Source organism: Perna viridis, chromosome 3, assembly GCF_037379345.1.
Source record: "Perna viridis isolate PV_CMFRI_1.1 ecotype Kerala chromosome 3, ASM3737934v1, whole genome shotgun sequence".
Taxonomy (NCBI): Eukaryota; Metazoa; Mollusca; class Bivalvia; order Mytilida; family Mytilidae; genus Perna; species Perna viridis.
The window spans coordinates 35,151,276-35,170,682 of record NC_142447.1 but is presented as its reverse complement, the minus strand read 5'-3'; the positions used below and the strand labels follow the sequence as shown (position 1 = coordinate 35,170,682).

General features: G+C 33.7%; 1 protein-coding gene and 1 pseudogene across 5 annotated transcripts in view; both read right to left on the bottom strand.

Annotated features, from left to right (window-relative positions):
* Positions 1 to 14,130, bottom strand: part of LOC148622023 (uncharacterized) — a 28,645-nt gene extending 14,515 nt beyond the window's left edge. For 2 of the 4 annotated variants that reach the window (XM_088571502.1, XM_088571506.1), the window contains exons 1-5: positions 13,734 to 13,891; positions 10,514 to 10,615; positions 5,095 to 5,197; positions 2,994 to 3,046; positions 916 to 1,440 (exon numbers count right to left, since the gene is read on the bottom strand). In XM_088571502.1, coding sequence (XP_088427628.1) covers positions 916 to 1,440; positions 2,994 to 3,046; positions 5,095 to 5,197; positions 10,514 to 10,615 — 783 coding nt within the window. In that variant the 5' untranslated portion in view covers positions 13,734 to 13,891. Of the gene's footprint in view, positions 1 to 915; positions 1,441 to 2,993; positions 3,047 to 5,094; positions 5,198 to 10,513; positions 10,616 to 13,733; positions 13,892 to 14,043 lie in introns of those variants that run through there. The other 2 variants (XM_088571505.1, XM_088571504.1) reach the window with 2 other exon arrangements.
* On the bottom strand, positions 5,229 to 9,338 carry LOC148622024 (zinc finger protein 862-like; annotated as a pseudogene). Its single transcript, XR_015920533.1, has 2 exons — positions 7,476 to 9,338; positions 5,229 to 7,061 (listed from the first exon to the last, which is right to left on the bottom strand). The product of XR_015920533.1 is annotated as a zinc finger protein 862-like (transcript).
* Positions 14,131 to 19,407: the final 5,277 nt, after the last annotated feature.

Sequence of the window (19,407 nt, the reverse complement as noted above, 5' to 3'; positions counted from 1 at the left end):
TAAGATGTAACAGAAAATCAAAATAGTTGTGACTTGTGTATTAGCTGTTGCCTATGTTCTACAATTACTTCTTCGTAATGTATTTCATTGTCTATTTTGTTATTGTGTATTTTGATGCTACTCTACTTCTTACAAGCTTGCCAAATAAAAACATTTCTTTCTTTTTTTTTATATATAAAATATTTCCATTGTTTTAGTGAAACCCCTGATCTTTCATATTGGACACAATTTTTTTGGTGAACAGATTTAGCCCTTTTGACACACAATTTGCTGCCATTTCTAAAACATCTAACTCCAAACAGCAATCAGTATTTCTTTTTACACAATAACAAATATGACTATAAATTCCTGACAATATGCTCATCTTCATATGGTAATCTAACACTCCATCGAGTCCCTGAGAAGGAATTGATGACATCGCATGAGACCAAGTTTTGCCGAACATGCTAAAGTCCAACAGCTGTCATTTCTATAATTTTTGTCCAAACATAAATTCCTGACAAAATGCAAATGTGGTTACATTAGATCCCACAAAGTTTTATAACTATACTGCAAGCTACTTAAAAAAACAGTTATGACAGACAGACAGGGTGAAACCTTTATACCCCCAAACTTTCGTTGTGAGGGAATAATAATTCCAAACTAAATAAGGCTATGAAGTAGGGACAAATCTGAATTCTGACTTAAGATAATCAGAAATTAAATTATAACGATTGTTTTAATTTTTCACTGTTGTGTTCGCATAAACAACTTTGGAGCAGTTTACGCCTGCTCATAAACTGCTTTGCGGTTCATGAAGTGTAAACCACTCTTTAAGTTTCATGGCACTATTAATACAACAGCAAGATTTTGTTTATAGATAATTGTAAAATCCATACAATAGTCATTTCTGTGAAATAGGATGGAACATACTACCTGAGAAGGTTTAGATCTCCCTTCAGATGTTTTAATCTTAATAGGAATAAAATCTTCCTCCATTGCATTATCAGATATATCATTGGCATGAACTGCCTCAGAAAAGGCATCGATGATGTGTTGACTGGAGTCTATAACCTTTTGGGACAAATCAGGTGATGAATTTATATGATCGATAGATGCGTCAAGTGAGTCTATCACAATTGGTTCATTTGTAGATGTGTGTTTCAAAGTATAAGATCCTTCTTTTCTGGGTATTATATGAGCTTTGTTCTTAATCTCTGCTTCAGTGTCATGATTGTACAATTCGTCTAACTGTTCAGCAGAGAGATTAGGTCCAGCTTGATTGCTGGCTGTATCATTACTATTGCTATTTTGTGATGATTGTGGTATTATTTCTGGATGAATAGCTTGCTGAAAGGCTGATGTAGTTACTTTTTCTTCCTCTGAATCAGAATTGTTCACATCCTCTTCAAAAGACTGGTTATGCAACTCTGCCTCTCTTTTTGACATCATAACAACTTGCTGCAAAGTATACTGCATTCATTAATTTAATTGAAATCTAATTTTTTTAATAATCATAATCCCATTGTTGTAGTGTTACCAAAAACAAGAATTTAAATTCTCAACAGCTGTGCTAAAGCAAATAATTGATATGTATACATCCATCCCACTTTTTCAGTTCATTGTTCCATTATTTAATAGTAAGTAAACAATAAAAAATGAAAAGCAGCTTCCTTTCAAGATGTTAAACATTATCAAAATCTGTCAAAGCATTTCTTTCTCTCTATTATGACTGGATGGGCAGACCATTGTACATATATACCATATTATGATCTATACAGTCGACTCCACTTAATTGCATATCGTTTTATTGTATATTTCGGTTATTAGCATAATTTTCTCCCGCACAAAACCATTTCCTATTATTCTATTAGGGAAAAAATTGCTTATTTGCATAGGCCTTGCAGGTGCATTTCGGTTTATTGCATAGAGAATTTTGCCTCATCCAGGTAAAGACAGGTTTTCCCAAATTCTATATTAAGCCTTCGGGTCATAAATATGTCAATCATATTTATTGTTGTAAAAACTAGATTACCATCAATCAGGAGGTGTTAATAATGGATTAAAAACATAATGGACATAAAAGACAATTTAAATGATTTCTAATTACATTACAATAAACAAGCACCTAGGTGAACAATGACTTCCGACGACATGCCAAACATCACCTTATGATGTGGATTGGGGTTCGGCTTGGGGTATTTTTTGTCCCTATTTAAATTCTTCCGACTACAAATGATGATCAATGTAAATTTAATTTTCTTTAATGAGCTGAACACTTTTTTGGTGAGCTTGGGTTACTAGGCATAAATATCAACCAAAAATTACAAGTCATCATTCATTCAGTACAATGTCTAATGAAATTCAACTACCCTAAGGTGACCCATACTATCCACACTTCATAGGAATATATCGAGGTCAATGACACGTATGATACACAATTATCAGTGTACAATGGTGATTGAACAGAGGAATAAAAATGCAGACCATTTCAAAAGCCCAGAAACTGCAAACATTGATGATTATTACACTGAATCCTGGCTGAAATATGAAATATGGGATTTTCTTTCGTAGAAAGGTCAGGAAATTACTTGACTATTTATAGATGAGAAACACATGGTTTTACTAATAAATACACACAACGTAAAGAAGGTCAATAAACAAGACAAACACAATATATATTATTATTTATTGATAAAAGAACAATACAATGAGAAGGTCTATAACAATTAAATACCAGATCAGAAATGTTGAACAGTGATATCCCTGGCTGATCCACAGTATCGTCGTCTTACCTGAACTCACACTTCCGGTAAAATCGTGATTTTGGTTATAAGAATAGCCCGGTTATTTGCATAATTTTTACTGGCAAATAGGCTATGCAATTAAGCGGAATCCACTGTATTATTATTTATTGATAAAAGAACAATACAATGAGAAGGTCTATAACAATTAAAAACAGTTGAATTCTTTATTTCAGTAAAAAGGAAAATACAAGTATTAATCATACATACAGCTATATGCATTTTTTCTTCTTTAGTCATGTCTGTGATATCAATACCAGATTCTACAAAGACAAATAAACAACTGTAAAAGCAACAAGAAATGTAGCAGCCTTTCATTCTACATGCTTTAAGGTTCCACTATATAGATAGGTCACTGCAGATAACTTGACGACAATTTGTGGAAATAAAGCTACATTGAGACACTTAAACAAGCAAATCCAAAATTTTTTTCCTGTAAATGTATATATTTTTACATTAAGGAGATCCTTGAAAAAAAGATAGGATATTATTTCCTATTTTGTTATGAAAATCTATAGCCATGATAACATAATAAAATTAGACATCAGTTTTCATGACAAATTTTAGGTGCCTTGCCAAAAATAATTGTCAACAAGAATGCTACGTGTAGCCATATGTCCCCCGCCGCTGTAGAAAGAGTTTAATTACAAATGTTTGACATTTGTATAAATAGCAGATTCAAAACTTATGTGCTTCATAAGTCCATGTGGTGATTCAAGGTTAATGTATCTTAATGAATCAAATTAAGTTAGGTTAAGAATTCTTCAAAGAACAAAAAAAAAAAAAAAAAAAAAAAAAAAACTGCAAAAAAAAGAACGTGAAAAATGAAGAAAGTCCCATAACTCCCATAAAAATCGTCAAATCAAAATAGCAGTCAAGTATGATTACAATCCTACAAAATTTGGTCAAATTCTGTTCAGCGGTTTCTGAGGAGTTGCGTCCACAATGTGTTCCTATTGTGAATAATGTGAAAAATGAACAAAGTCCCATAACTCCCAATAAAATTATCGAATCAAAATAACAGTTAAGTATGGTGAACTACATATGGTGACAAACAATCCTACAAAATTTGGTCAAATTCCGTTCAACAGTTTCTGAGGAGTTGTGTCCATAAGCTTCGGATGCACACCAGCATTTCTATGCCCTCACCATGTTGCGGCGGGGGACAAAAAACATGTTTTCTAAAATATCACGCACTTAAAAACTGCCAGAAAAAGTAAGTTAGCATGGTATTATTGCAAAAAAGCAAATAGAAAGTGTACCTTTTTCTGCTCATTTATTCATGATTTAAATTCTTTAAGTACACGCGAAATTTTGCATTTTTGAAAAACAGCCAGTTGGTGCAGGGAACAGAACCAAATCTGGTGAGGACCTGAATCTTTCCGGATAGCTTAAAGCATGCATTTTACACCTCTTTCACAAGCATTGAATCTATTCATGTACGAATGCTCTACCACCAACAGTCCATATTTCCACCAAGTTTCACCTTTTACTTTTAAGTTTTACAAAATTAGACCAGGTTAGTTTTGTGTACAAAATAGTGCACCTGAATCTCATTTGTGTAGTGCAACCTAACATTCCATTACATGTATGTAACCTTGACCTTGAAAGGAAGAGATTTTAAGGTTTTCCTTACACTGCTATATAAAAACCAAGTCTTGTCTAAACCCATTGATGAGTGTTAAATTGGATGGTACTGTGAAAGTACTATTTTTCGTGGAGTACCAATTTTCATGGTATTCTTGGATAGGCCAATCCACAAAATTTGGTTCCCAATGAGAGGAGAACCCCATTGATGTGTATACTGACAACCCCAAAACCACGAAAACTGGTATCCATGAATTAAAGTACTTTCACTGTAGCACAATTCCATCTCAAGGAACTTCAAATGCAAAGAAGATAATGAAAATAAATGACAGGTTTTCATAAATATATGTTTTTCTTTACCAAGCTTAAAGGAGACAAAGACATAGATCATAAGTGACTACATCTATTTATTATAAGGTGACTAATTTAATAGACAAACCTAGATTTTTCTCAAAACAAATCTTGATTTTGTATGGACAAAATGATAAATTTGAAACCTGTAAATAATACACAACTCCATATTATTCCATTAAATTTCATTATTATAAATGAAAAAAAAAAAAAACAGGTTTAATAGTGCAATATGACAACATCTAATAAATTTTATTATGAGATTTAAATTATTTCAAAGGATCTCAGTGAAAAGTACATTATTTGTTTATAGTGACAACTGTTATGATATGGTGTTTTCACTTGACTAGAAATGTTCTGTTCCTGAGCTCACCTCTTAATGCTTGGTCCAAGTCTTCATCCTCTTTACTCTTAACTTTCTTTGCTGTCTTTTTAATTCTATTCCTTTGTTGCTGGTTATCTCCAATAACCTGTACCTTTACAAAAGAATAGTTGGTAAATGTAGGTCTCAGTCTTGTATTCTTTGCCCCATAGGCTTCTATAGTAAACCTTAAATTTTTCATGTTTTTTTTTCTAAATAGACAAGGAGTTTCAATTTAACTTTTGACTGTATTTTTCCATTAAGAAAATGTCAAAAATAATTTTTAGGTCCATTTTAGAAAAAAAAAGGCACAAACCAGGGTTTTTCCCAGGATTTGAAAGGCTTTAGTCACTTTTGCGGTCGGGTAGTTTTCAAATTTCAAGAATAATAAAAACGAAGTCAATCATATTTATTACATATATTTTATTTCTTTTTCAGCATCAAGTAACAATAAAAAGTATAAAGTACATTAATAATAAAATATATAGATAAAACTTTGTGTTGGTTATTTGTTAATACATACATGTATATCTATAGACATAAAAATAGCACTGTCTTCCAGCACTAAAGCAGAGACTGGAATGTCCCTGACTGACCATAAAACACTCAGAACTAATAATGAAGAATCCTCCTATCCTTGACAAGAGCCCACAACTGAAAAGCTCTTCTATAATTGAAATCCCTGAAGCCCACTGGATGCAGAGACAACTTCATGAGAGTGTCAACTGATGAAACCTTCAACCTGTTCCTAAGGTAAGTCTTGATGAGATTGTATCTACTGAAGCCCCTCTCACAGTCAACTGAAGAAATAGCAGAGAGCAGACATATAGAAAGAAGATTGCCAACATTAGGGAAGTCCAACAAGAAAGAATCCTTGGCCAGAACAGAAGAAATCACAGAATCAATTCTAACATCCTTATAACCAGTCAAGATATGTTTAAACAGCCACTCCTCCCTCAACTGAACCTCATCGATCAAAGCCTTGTGACCATCCCTATCCTGTCCAAAGTAACTACAAAGAAACTCAACATGCTCTTTCCCGTAAGACAACAACTCCTGACTACCACTAGAAGGCACTAACTTAGGATCAAAAATAGACAGACCCTCAAAACCCTGCTGAGAAGGAAACCTACTCCTCATATTGGATACTAACTGATCTATGAACTTTACCCTAAGACTGTCAAAGTTTGACCTCTGAGAAGAACTGTCCTTCACAAGATTACCTCCAAACAGAAAATTGTCACTATCCTGAACCTCAGAAGGAACCACAGAAAGAAAGGATTCTAGCCTAGGACCTGCACTTGATTTCATAGCAAGAAGAGCAGAACAAACTGGATCAAGAGTGTCTTTGATAACAGTGAAAGTAAGATCCTCCCTCTGAAACACCCGACTTACCCTACAGACAATACCCATAACATCAGCAACAAGGTGTGATACAGCTAAGAACTCAAAGGTAGAAACAAACCTGACCAAACCACCTGCAACAACATTACCACTCTCCTCATCAGAAAGAAGACAACCAACCATGATATCAAAGTTGCTAAGGAGTGCACCTTGATAATAAAGGGGTTCTGATCTGAAAATCTGGTGGTTACACCAGAGCGAATACCAGTCATCACACTAGCACCATCTGTGGAAATGGAAATACATTTTGAAAAATCTAAACGAAACATGTTAAATAGCTCTTTTACGGCATTAAATATACAATCTGCTGTACCATTAGACAATTCAATAACTGATAGAAAACGTGTTACACTAACATTAGATTTTATATATTTAACATAGACCATAAGTGTTTTTTCTGTGCTTCTGTCAGTGGATTCATCTAACATTATGGAGTAGTATGTGGAATTCTTTAAATCATCGATCAGTTCCTCGTCAACGACTTTGGATAGTGCTGACTGCATATCTCTGATAGAGTTGCTGCTGTCGTATGTTGCGTTTTTGGCTTTTTTGATGTTGGATACAGCGTCTACTCCCTGTAAAATAAACAAATAGAATAAGAATTTACGCATAAAAGATCGTTAAAAATCATAATAAACATGCAGTGTAATACAAACACATCTCAATATATCGTATATGTTACTTGGATAAACTTAACATAATATGTTTATATCCTTAAATAGTTTTATATATTGCAAAAAATATAATATGATTACCCTTTACTTCCCTTTGGTAGTATAGGTGAAATAAATTAGCAAATGCATAAACAAGAATTAATATGGTATGTCCAAAAATATGGGAAAAGTGCAACAAACAATTTTTTTTAAACACATAGTTGCTTTGCGCCTGATTTTCCTATAAAGATCGTTTGCGGCAGTTGTAACATTTTTATTTGTATATGATAACTATTTATTAAAATATAAAAATAGAATTATAAAATCACCACATACATGATGATCTAAAAGATCGTTGAGATCGGTCAAGTTGGATGACGGTTGGTTTGTCTTCGCCATCCACAGAATACTGGTCATTGTAGCAATCACGTCTTTTTCATGGCTTTTGTGTACAGTTGCTACACCTTGGTCCCAGTTGCTCCTCATTGTTTTGGTCTCAATGGCCCTTTTATGATCGGCGCTTTTGATATGTTTTTGGATGTTGTCTTTCAGTAGTGTCTGGCATCCAATCGTAAAAGTGTTGGTGAGTTTGGCAGCTTTACAATCTGAACAGAACATTGCGTTCTGCTCTTGGTCAAAATAAATAGCTGGAAATATCTTTGACCATTCTTCTTTGAATTTTGAATTTTGAATTCTTTCTGCCCTAGTTTTCTTTGTAGATTTTTGGGTTTTTGGTTGTGTGACCTGTGACTCAGGGTCACGTGTAGAAGTAAAGAAATTTGTAATCATGACGATGTACAAGAATGACGAAAATAGATTCATCCTATCTATTTATGTCTCTTGAGAATTTGAGTATGAGCAGCTCAAAATGTCACACACAAGCCGTAATTTTAACTAATCATAATTCTTTTGTCGGCTTGTTATCATTCAATTACGCAGTTACACTTCAATAGGATTACCTGTGTAAACATCGACACCAATTTATTGGGATTAAGGTGAAATCATTTAATTGACAGTTAATTGGCTTGGGTCGTAAACTTGTCGTTTAATTGTAGTAAGAATCGAATTTTAGTGGCGATAAAAATTATACGTTTTGATTTTTTAAGTGACGAAAGTAACCAAATTTTTTTTCGGGAATATAAAAAGGCTTTCGCCAATGACGAAAGTGACGAGCGCTCGGAAAATCCCTGCACAAACTTTGGTACACCAGAACAGATCAAACTAAAAGTTCTTCTACTTTCACTTTTATTTTCAGGTAATAAAATAGACCCCTTTTCTGAAGCAATATTTTCCATGAAAATACTGCTTTTCCCTAATAACAAATTTTTTGTGCTTTTGACGAAAAATGCCAATCATTTGCTAAAAAACATAAAACAGGAAATGGCAAAAAGAAAGCGCACTATATTTTTTACCCTCCAAGTTTTGACGAACACCCGCTCCAGAATATGTAATACAAGACTGATACCTGTAAATGCTACCAAATTATCTGCCCTCCGAGCATATGAAAGAAATATAATTGAAAAATTCATTATGGTCCCATTAAAGGCTAAAAACCACTAATTCCACTTCCCATAGGCTTCTATGCTAATTTCACAATATTCAATGGCTTCTCTGGACTTTACCTTAACTTTAACCTGCAGAGGACTATATATCAGCATGATTCTACATATGTCAGCTCACAATCCTCAGAATGGCATGTGGGGTTAGCAGACTTGCAGTGCAGTACTGGTCACTGGAAGTGAAGTTTCTATAAATAGCATGGGAAATCCCAGTGTTTTCACAAGATAGGGGTATATTTAGAAATCATTATGGAGATTAGGCTTCACATCACAAGAAGCAAAATGCACCTATAAAATGTACAGAAATGTTTTTCCTTTCAGAAACTGTTTAAATTTTTTAAATGAGATGAGAACTTTTTTCACAGCACTATGAGGAACAGGGGTAATTTCTGCGTAGGACTATTTTTGCGTACGTTCCAAATGCTCATTGGTTGAATTGGTGGTCTGTAACCTAAAGAGTCACTTTCTGTCTTAGAAAAAATATATAACTATACAAGTATCTTCCTATACACATACTGAATGCATTTGCAAAGTTTCAGTGAAATGTGACAAGCACTTTTTTAAATATTTGATTTTTAAATATAGGGTAACCAAGTTGCGCGAGCAAAAAAGTGACAATATTATACTATACTTAAATGCATTAAATATTTGCAAAGAACTTTTTCTGACTTTTCAAATAAAAAAAATCAATCACAACTTGTTTTTTAACAATATTTATAAAGAGATAGCCTTTAAAAGTAGTCATTTTCTGAAAAATTGGTCTATTTTTAAAAATTTGTCTGACATGCCTCCCCCTTTTTCTTGATCACATGTCAAAAACCCTAAATCTTTAAATTTTCGCAAAAGGTGATATCTTTGGCTTTAAATTTGTAAATACAGTGTTTTCACAATAAAACATGGCAAGTTAAGGGCACCTAAAGCAAAAAAAGTACTCAAAAATGCATTTTCCATGTTGCCATAGGGAAATGCTTATATGTCCTTAACCGCAGTAATGAAAGTGAGTTTTTCCTCATTTCTAATCAAATTTTTGCTCAAATTTACACAAAACTTGATTTCAAGTGCTGATTACCACCATATTTAAGTAAATATAGCCCTCAAAGTTAAATATTTGATATTTTTACTAAGTTTTCTACACTTTTTACAAGATAGGACATAAAATTCAGCCAAAAAGACCAATTTCCCATAATTTGGACCTATAACTTAAAAAATTGCATATTTTGAAGGATTTTTGTAGTGTATTCCTCTCATAGCAAAGTTTACAAGATCTTCAAGTAGTTTAAAGCTATTCCAAGAAACTTATCATTTTGCCATGGCCTCAGCTTAAGGCTAAAAACCACTAATTCCACTTCCCATAGGCTTCTATGCTAATTTCACAATATTCAATGGCTTCTCTGGACTTTACCTTAACTTTAACCTGCAGAGGACTATATATCAGCTCACAATCCTCAGAATGGCATGTGGGGTTAGCAGACTTGCAGTGCAGTACTGGTCACCGGAAGTGAAGTGTCTATAAATAGCATGGGAAATCCCAGTGTTTTCACAAGATAGGGGTATATTTAGAAATCATTATGGAGATTAGGCTTCACATCACAAGAAGCAAAATGCACCTATAAAATGTACAGAAATGTTTTTCCTTTCAGAAACTGTTTAAATTTTTTAAATGAGATGAGAACTTTTTTCACAGCACTATGAGGAACAGGGGTAATTCCTGCGTAGGACTACTTTTGCGTACGTTCCAAATGCTCATTGGTTGAATTGGTGGTCTGTAACCTAAATGCAACATTTCGAATGGGTATATAATAATTCTAAAATAACCTCATCATCTGTAGCTCCAAACTGGCCACTATTATCTGTACTGGTTCCCATCACCTCATCAGTTAACCTTCCAAGTCTTCTTGTTTTCTTTGGTATCTCCATCTAAGAAGCATTACAGAAAATAATTATACAAACTTTACTTTGTATTGTTTTTTTTTTAATATTTAAAATATGTCTTTTCACTAAGATATCTGGCATTACCAGTGAGTCATCATCGTCTGAATATAGCTGAAATATTGCTGCTCGGACATTAAACCCCAACAAACAAACAAACAAAACCAGTGAGTCATCCCTAATCAGGGTGGTATAAAAAAGAAAATATTTTGAATTGAATTCTACATACATGTAGTACATCACAATATTTTTAGGGGTTAAATTATTGGAGAAAGCTAAATGAAGCATGTGTAATGCTGGGTTATATTCATTCATCTAAATTGTGTAATAAAGTGTGAACATCTCCCTTGCACTTCCCAACAATAATTACCCTGAAACTGAGAATTTCTGTGGAAATGGACCCATCCAAGTTTTAATAGTTACAAAATGTTCCAACACTTCATCTGAATTAACAGGAAATCAGAAATCATGAGGTTTCTGGGAAAATCAATCTTATCCAAGTAGTTGAGGAATGACCTACCAAAGCAGTGCTAGAGGTTATCAGGTATTTTCTAACCACTAGCAACTGACATGTTGAAAGCTATTGCAAATGTGAATAAGGTTATCATGTTTTAAAATATTTTAAGTCTTTTATTACATAAAAGAAGTTTAACTCACTGGAAATCAAGCGACAAAAATCCTACAAAATTGTTCAATACCTACAAAACATTTGTAATGAAGACAGTTATCAAAGTGACCAGCCATTTTCAGTTTGGTTACTAATTTTACGGAATACAATATATTTTTGACAAATGAACTTTAAGTTGGTAATGGCAATTTGTTCGTAAATTTAACATTTTCGTTTTACAAATAAATATCTGTAATTTTATCAAATGTTCAATCAAAATGCTGAAAACCAGATGTGAACTTCATTCAAACTGTTTTTACAAAGATTTCCAGGATTGCTCTAGAATTTCTTATCAGGTACAATGTACAGTATTCTCCCCAGGCCATTATAACGCTGTATTTTGTAATGCTATGATTTCTTAGAACTGTGCTATCAGTAATTAATTTTAGTGAGAATGCACTATGTGCACTGTGCTATAATTTTGGAGGAAGGCCATAAGAGCTGCATGTGCTTTTTATAAAATATGGGGAGAACACTGGGTATATGTAGGTAATTTGTTTAGCAGTGGTTGCTCGTCCATGCATTCATGGATGGGGAGCCTCTTCAGGCTTATCGTCCACACATCTGCTTTGCCTCAAAAACATACAAAATTGTGACCGAAATGTCTGATTTGTTATGGAAATGTTGCCGCAGTTGTACGACTATTAATACAATCGCAAACTGTGTTCACATTTAATAAACTGAACAGTTTTCTGTTCGTGTTAAATACCAGTTTTACAGCATATTTGATAAATGGAGCAAGCCCATGTGCTTAATAAAAGACAGGTTTTATGTCGGTAAGACAAAGAATAGTCACCGAAGTTATGATGACAGGTGCCAAAAAAATATTTAATATTGGCCGAAAATATACCACGTGTTAAAAATAATTATAATGTTCCTAAAATTTTAGTTTATACAAATAAGGACCACTGTGAATGGATATGTTTCACATCTGCCGTCTGGAATGGGTACATATATAAAGATCCTCTAGTTTATTAAATGTGTATTTTGCGGTAATTCTGAATGAATTTTAATCTTTATTTGTTACAACAGTTACGATTTAATTTTTAAATGTATTTGTATCATTTTGTATTTATTTGTGTAAAAAGAATTTTTGGCAATTTCCACATTACAAACATAAATGAACCATTTCCGTCATGATTCCGTGTGTAATTGAATCAAACCGGATGTGTGGACGATTAGCCTGTGGAGCCCCCCCCCCCCACCATCATCTACGGATGCGTGGACGAGCAGCCACTGCTAAATTTGTTTCTCTTCAGTTTAGTCACCTTCTCCAGTATTAGGGTAAAGAAACTGTATAAAATGTTTTAAATGGTAAATATTTACTATAATTCTGCTGATATTTTCATTTTTTGTTTATAGTCAAAATGCGAGGTTTAATCATTGGACCTTAATTTCAAGGTGTAAAAATCAACTTTAAATTCAGATATTTTAAGACTATTTTTTCAACAAAACTATATAATTACAAGAAAAAGAAGTCAAATTTATTCCAAATAAACCTTGTTTGGAAGATAATATTCCCAAATTAAAACACGAAGTGATCTGGCCTAGAAGCTGACATCTTATGTTATGGTTGACTGCATTTTCGGATTCATACGGTGGAACGAATTTTATCATTTAAAGAAAAAGTTTTTTTCATTCCAAAAGCAATGATCACAAAAAATTGTGAAAACCTTCATTTCTTTAAATTTACTATACTACTTTCATACTAACCTCATGATTTTCAAATATATTTTATCTTTGACAAAACGATGTGTGATAAATTTCGTTGCGCCATTAAAAATCCTAAATATTTCCTGATCGCTATTTTGAAATGTGCTTCTCGGGACTTATCAATTCTGGTGTATATGGAATCTTACATGTGCTGATTTAAAAGCCAATTTGGATGTTTTTAATGGAATTTCTGCATCTGGTAAGAAATTTATTCCACAGCCACGTCTTTTAACTTTGTGCTTCAATCATTCTTAAATATTTTTATTTGATATTACGTTATATCTAGACAAAAACATTCCGCAGGTCAATTTTCCGGAACATTACTCCCGCAAATTGTCCTCCAGTGATAAAACCTTGCATTTTGACTATAAACAAAAATTGAAAATATCCGATGAAAACATGAAAGATAAACATAAAATGTGTGGTTTTATGTTATAGAACTAGGAGGAACAGAATTCCAACCTCTTAGTCTTAGTCTTACGCTGTAGGAGTAGACCCCATCACACTGGTCTCAAAGACTCAATATAAAAAATGTGAATGTAGAATCATTGTTCTGAATTCTTTCTATTTATTTCAGAGAAAAAGACTGTTGACCCGTATTTGTCCAGCGACTTAGGCTTAAGGTAAAACAGAAAATGAAAGTAGAAGTACAGAGAAGAGTGATTTTTCATTTTCTTCACAAACATATTCCATTCGACAATTGACGTATTGAGCATTTCATCTTACTTTACAATTCTATGTAGTTTTCAATATGTATATCCAAACGTTGTGGTCAATATCAATTACTGCAGTCTACTCGTCTTTTGAACAGCATCCTTCATCTGAGAGAAGAAAAAAGTGAAAATGGCGCGACAATCACAATGTAATATCAAAATCGTATTAGGATGATGACGCGTAAAAATTCCGTCAACACAAAACTAAGACGTCCAATATATTATACTAAAACATGCACATCTTCTTAGGTCATGAAAATACCGACTTTTTGCAAAGATTTATTTCAAATTACAGACAATAGATAATATTTAATTGTACAAACACATTTACAGTAAATGGTTATGGTTATGCATGGAAATAAACAATGCAATACAATCATAGAAACAACAGTCAATGGTGGTGGTGTGAGGCGTCGGGTCGTTTCGCCCTTTTTCCCCTTCGCCCTCTCGTTGTTTCGCCCTTTATCCCGTTCGTCCGGGTTGTTTCGCCCTTACTGCAGGGTCGTTTCGCCCTTATTGTAGGGTCGTTTCGCCCTCATTGGATATACATGTGTTTAATTGGCTTGTGTTGTGACAGGTAAGAATACATGTTTATTCTGTGAATAAAAACTTGAATGTTTGTATAGTAGGGGTTGATCTAATTGTTAAATTGATAGATACTTGTACTAGTATTCCTTTTACTTTCAGATAAAGCCCATCAGTTGCTGATTCTGAGGCAATGTCACAAGAGATATTTATTGAGAAATGAGAAAATTGGAAGATATTGATAACCAATTATGTCATTATATATCTTTTTCGGCAGGGCCTCGAGAATAAATGGGTATACTGTATATTATTTTTTTTTTGCATTAAAATTTTACGCTATTAAAATGTTTAATAAATGTTACATAAAAAGGTTTAAACTATTATTGCAAGAAGAAAAATTATACCTTGCAGAAAATATCTGCTTTCATGGGTAGTTTGATGTCTACTGGGTGGTTGTGGCTTTGGGGTCCAGCATTGAACGAATCCCCGACCTGCGTCTCTGTAGCATGACATCGAATCTTCTTCGATCTCACACTACAGACCCAACGTGTCGATGATTTGTTTTCTGCCTTCACACCAAAGGAGTATCCATCGCTGGTGACTAGTAGTTTGCCGCCCCGTTTGCTGCCCTTCTCCAGTAGTGTGTAGGTGATTGGTTGGTCTGGTATGTGGCTATCGGGTAGGGTATCCTCTGCAACGAATGTCTCCTCAAGTGGCTCTGAGTTGTTGAATGCATTCCGGTGTGGAACGTCGAAGGATTCGTCAAATTGGTCCCCTCGAGTGGTTGGTAAGGATAAGAAGTCATTGAGTGGCATTGGTGGTGGTGGTGGTAAATGTAGGTCCACATCCATCAAGTCGTAGGAGCTCAAGTTGCTGAAATTGAGTGGCGATGGTGGTAGTGGCAAGTCGTCGAAGTTAGTAAAGTGTGGCGATAGGCAATGATATTTCATCATCAGTTCAAGGACAGGCATATAAATCGCTAGTCAGGCTATCACAGGAATATGCCTGCTCTATTTGGGATCCTTACACTGTAGATGACATAAACAAAATACAAATGATTCAAAGGCGTGCAGCTAGGTTTGTGACAAACAGGTACCACTATACATCTAGTATATCCAACATGATATAACATCTAAATTGGAGAAGCTAAGCTCATAAAAGATCGGACACAAAATTAATAATGTTATATAAAATCAATTATTCCTTAGCTGCCATCACGAAAACAGACCGGTTAATTCCAGCTCTCAGACAGTCCCAAAACATACACTCATTATCCTTCGAATACCCCAGTGTTGGTTACGGTCAGTCAACATACTTTCATTCCAAGAACCATCAAATTATGGAACAATATACCAGTAAACATTGTTTTGAGTAACCCAGTCAAGTCATTCAAAAGTCATTTAACTTACACTTACAGTCATTAAGCATTTACCTATGTACATAGTTAAAGTCACTCCCATTGTTATTTATTGACAGTATCTTCAGCGTGTTGAAGTTAATCACAAGATTGTAGAAGAAGTAGAGGGAAAGACGAGTAGCGCATGTCTAGTTATGAAGTATACATATTTCGATGCGATGTGTTGTGTGGGCCAGGAACTTTATATCTAACATACACTCCCTGTGTGGGCACAAGGAGAAGAAATGAAATTCGTCTTCGATGCCCCCACTATCGCAATATTAACACAGACGTTCCTTTCTTTCAACATTGCGTGACTTACACGGAATTTACATATGGTTGATCTCTTCTTTTGGAATTTACAAATATCAATATGTGCAGGTCGTTTTGGATGAATGTAAAATGGAATAATAAATGAAAATTTTGTACTTTCATTTAATGAGCTAATATCATTCTGTTTACATTGATCATCAATTTTACTTTATTTTATCGATGTAGAATGGGAGATTATTTAAGTTAAATTAAAAATAACTATATCCAAGTTTATCTAACATATTTTGTTGTATATGATAGCAATGTGGAGTTTTCTTTAGTAGCAGTAAATATATCGAAATCTAAGGGATCTGGAGAGTTTAACATATCATCAATAAATTTAAATAATCTTCAGTTGTAGCTGTAGGGGCTTCTTATTGGTTTCGGTCAAGCAAGCAATATTTGTTGCTTTACTATGGACACCCAAAATTTTAATGTACATATTCATGAGGATCTGAATCAATGGGGACTTTTTTCTACGAGCTTCCCAAACCTCACTTCCATATAAAATGATTGGTGTTACTAGGGTGTCAAGTAGCAAATTGCAAGAGTTGTCTAATGACATGACTTTTTAAATTTTATACCAGGTTTTTCTGCCTTTCTCCATGAGAGAGTAATCAAGGGAACCAATGTTATAGCGGTAATCAAAAGAATGCAATCCAGGGACAAAGACCAGATATGGAAACAGACATACACAACAAAAAACATCAAGTAACTAAAATCAAACATACAAAGTAACAAAAGCAGTATTGACCAGATTTAAATTACCAGTATGATTTATTGTAATGCCAAGATAACAGTATGATTTTACTGTTTCTACGAGTTCTATATCGATCTTAAAGTGGTTGATGTAAGATTTACCATTTGAATTAAAGATTATTATTTTCGACTTCAGTTTATTTACTTGAAGTTTCCTTGATAAGCAAAAACTATTTAGGATATTAAGTAGCTGTCTTTGTAAGAATCATGCCAAAAAAAAATCTGAAAAAAAGTGATACACCTCAAAAAGGCTACATATTTTTATTTTTGTAATCAAGTTGTTTTATGGATCTATATTATGAAATGTGTAATTATTCATTCAAGTCTGCCTGCTCTTAGAAGATAATCAACATTGAAAATCCAATAATTTCTATTGTATTTGGGTGTCATTCACAGAGTTATCTCCCTTAATTTTGAATTATACAGTGCATTCCATACAATTTTTATCTCCTATGAGCACAGGTTATATGAAAAACCAAATGTTAATTTTTGATCACTAAAGCATTTTAAACAAATATCAAAAATAAAAATATGTAGGCTTTCCAACCATGTATCACATTTTGCATGATTCTTAGCTGGAGTGCTACTTAAAGGCATTTTGAAGGCTCTCTTTAGATTCTGACATTAGAATAATATCACCGGCATACATAAGTGATTTAACTTAAACATTGCCAATCATTATTGGTACTGTGTTACATGTACTATTACTTAAATTTCTTTAAGTCCGTTTATAAATAGATTAAATAGGACGAAACTTCGAACGTCGCCTTGTTTGACTCCACAAGTTGAGGGAAAGTATTGACTTAATCCGATCGGAAAGTATTTTTTAGTATTTTGAGGTATGGAGTGAATAATATGACATATTTTATAAGGGGCTTCATATTTCTAAAGTACATAGAATAAGCCTTCTCTCCACGCTGTGTCTAAGGCTTTCCTAAGATGTATAAAGGCTGCAAATACTTTTTGTTTTTTTTTAGATTTGTGGTGGTCAATTATGTTCTTACGGCGCGAGACTTCTGAACTTCTTGAACTGAACACAATGTTGCAAAAAAGATTTGTCTCCAAAAAAAAAACAAAAACAAAAAAAAAAACATAAATCCCAAAGAGAATCAAATGGTAGCTGCCTTAGCAAGGAAGGGGAAATCTTTCCTCCCTTTCCTGGTAAAGCATCAACAATTGGATTTTCGGAAGGGTAGGGGTCATCATTATGGATTTTTTTCCAAGACTAACTTTTTTTCGCAACAAGACAAAAAAATACTTTCTTCAAATATACGGTTAAAGTCATAAAAATCAGAGAGAAAATTCACATTTTTTTCCACATTGCTGGCGACAAAATGTTTTTTCCTCCAAAATTTGAATTTTTAAAAAAAAAATTTACTATTAATTCTCACTTCAACCACTTTTGTTCAGTAGATATCTAGATGAATTGTCTCAGTACATGTATATAACTGAATAATACACTGGGTAATTAAATTCAATAAATTCGGATCAATAATACCAAAAGGGGAACTTATTGGCCTAAACGGAACTCATTTGCTTTAGTGATTTCTAATCAATCTAGATTTTCAAGCAAATGGAGCATCTCATCACTAGGATCCACCTAAGATTATTTCTACAAAACTATGTTCACGGCTAAGTTACGGAGTAAAATTCTAATACATGCTACGGATAATACCATTGTTACATGAATTGAGATTTTTCCTTCGTTCTTTTCCCAAATATTTACGAGAGGACGACCAAGTGTGCTCTAACTAGAAATCTTGTATGCTATTGCATGAAAAGTCATTTGTTCCCATAGAACTAAATTGGAAAACAGCCATACAATATCCAACCTCATTAGCATAAAAATTGCACAGGGACAACTTCGACTCTGACGAAAATGACTGGGTGCAAAATGAGAACACGAGCTACCCGTGCCTGTATTTCTCTCATTGGTCAATTATTGATTGATGGGGGTTGTCAATTCATGTTACAAATCACTCATAGTACCGTCTCTTCGTTATCCAAATAGATTTCTCGTCCTCCGGGCTCAAAATCTATTTGAATAACGAATAAACCGCAAGACAGCGTTATAGTAAACCAATAACAGGTCTATAGCAATTACCGACATGCAAGCACCAGACCGCCATTTAACTTATTTCAAAAGTAGCGCATCAATCAAGCATAATAAAAGAGCATAACATTGTCATGCCAATAACACATAATTTCGATATAAAACGTGTTCGTTTGAAAGGATCTTGATCACCAAAAAAATGGGTCAAATTCAAGATCAAACTTGTAAAGATAAAAACATTATTTCGAACCTTGGAAATTGAGCAAAGTATATTAGTAATTGTGACTTTAGCAGAACGATATCGTAATGTAGATAGGGCAAAAGGGTAACCGTGCTAAGTCAACAAAACCAATGTTTTTTTTTTTATATTAGCCTATTAAAAAAAAATCCTTAACAAAACTACATTGCTTTATATCGTTGCTGATCCCCCTTTTTGTATATTGTTTCAGGATTGATTTTTTTTGTTCTCTATTTTTCTGTATCGGTGCACTTTGCTGTCTGAAATATTTAAAAGGGGCCGACAATACCCTCTCAAACAGTTAAATCCCGTCGCATCTTTTGAGGCTGTGGCAAGCTAGATTTTGAATTAAGGATTTTATATTTTTTGGATGTAGTTTGTGTGGTGGCCATTTCGCCGAACCG